This window comes from Pollachius pollachius (assembly GCF_949987615.1).
Source record: "Pollachius pollachius genome assembly, chromosome: 19".
Taxonomy (NCBI): domain Eukaryota; kingdom Metazoa; phylum Chordata; class Actinopteri; order Gadiformes; family Gadidae; genus Pollachius; species Pollachius pollachius.
In genome coordinates, this window is record NC_136952.1 from 18,262,425 (window position 1) to 18,263,734 (window position 1,310).

The following is a 1,310-nucleotide window of genomic DNA, read 5'->3' on the forward strand; positions in this document are numbered from 1 at the left end:
TCTCTCTCCCTCCCTATCCCTCTCCCTCTCCATAACCCTCTCCCTCTCTCTCTTTCTCTCTCTCTCTCCTCCGTCTATGGATTGTGTTGTGCGCGCGCTTTGGGACTTTGTCAAACCCGAGTGCGTCAGGCCACGTTGAAAGGAAAGGAGGTTTTATAAAAGCCCTGCGTAAAAATAACATTGGCCAAGAAGACGGCCCTGGTTGCCGGGCCCGTGACATTTAAAACGCGGTGAAGTGCTCTTTTGTGCGCGGCTCTCTCGGGGCGGCGCGGATCTGTTCGCCCTCCGCGGAGAGACGCGGGGTCTTTTTAGAAAGGCTCCCCACTCCATGCGGCTCTCGCCTCGGCCGCTGTCATCCAGTCTAGACAATTTGTCGTGGCGTTCGAGTCTCTGGGGTAACCATGACAACCACGAGGAACCCAGAGTGAATCTGAGGGAGAGGGGGCGAGGAAGGAACGGAGCGCGTGAATAGAAGTTATTCTTTATACCCAATTCTGGTCCGCGCTGTTTTTAGTTTTTTTTTTCCACTTTTCGACTCAATTCTCTTCTTTTTGGTTTTTCCTGAAGTCGAGCTTGCATCAGAAGGAACAGCGAGTCTCCGTGTGATCCAAACCTGACGCGGTCTATTAAAAGTGTCTCAGACTTGCTCCTGGCGGCACCGGGACTATTTATGAAGCTCGTGGCTGCGGGTTCCTCCTTCATCGTGATCGCGAGGTCAGGGAGAGCGGAGTGATCCGTGCGCGTTAACGAACCGCCGCCGTCCACCGGGAGGAACTATGGGCTTCTCTCAGTCGCTCCTCGTGTACGTGCTGGTGTCGCTGCACCTCGCCGTGTCCCAGCACTACCTCCGTCTCCGTCCCTCGCCCAGCGAGCACCTCCCCGTGCCCGACCTCAAGGAGGACCCCGACCCGGAGTACGACCCCCGCGAGCAGGACTTGGCCGAGAGGACTCTGCGGAAAAAGCTCGGCAGCAACTTTGACCCCAACTTCATGTCCATCGGCTCTCCGATGCTGCAGGTCAACCTGTCCGTGCAAGACACGCAGGTGAGGCTGCACGGGCCCATGCCTAACGACATCAAGAAACTGGACCTGGGCGAGACCCCGTACGGGAAGCGGGTGAAGGTGGGCAAGAAAGCCCGCAGGAAATTCCTGCAGTGGCTGTGGACATACACGCACTGCCCGGTGCTGTACAGCTGGAAGGACCTGGGCGCGCGCTTCTGGCCGCGCTACATCAAGGAGGGCAACTGCTTCAGCGAGCGCTCGTGCTCCTTCCCCGAGGGCATGTTCTGCAAGCCCGTGAAGTCGATCACC

General features: G+C 57.9%; 1 protein-coding gene across 1 annotated transcript in view; it reads left to right on the forward strand.

Moving 5' to 3' along the window:
* The first annotated feature begins 290 nt into the window (after window positions 1-290).
* Window positions 291-1,310, forward strand: part of nog2 (noggin 2) — a 1,652-nt gene continuing 632 nt past the window's right edge. The window contains exon 1 of the mRNA XM_079756883.1: window positions 291-1,310. This exon is cut by the window's right edge and continues 632 nt beyond it. Within this exon, the coding sequence (XP_079613009.1) occupies window positions 777-1,310 (534 nt within the window). The 5' untranslated portion in view covers window positions 291-776.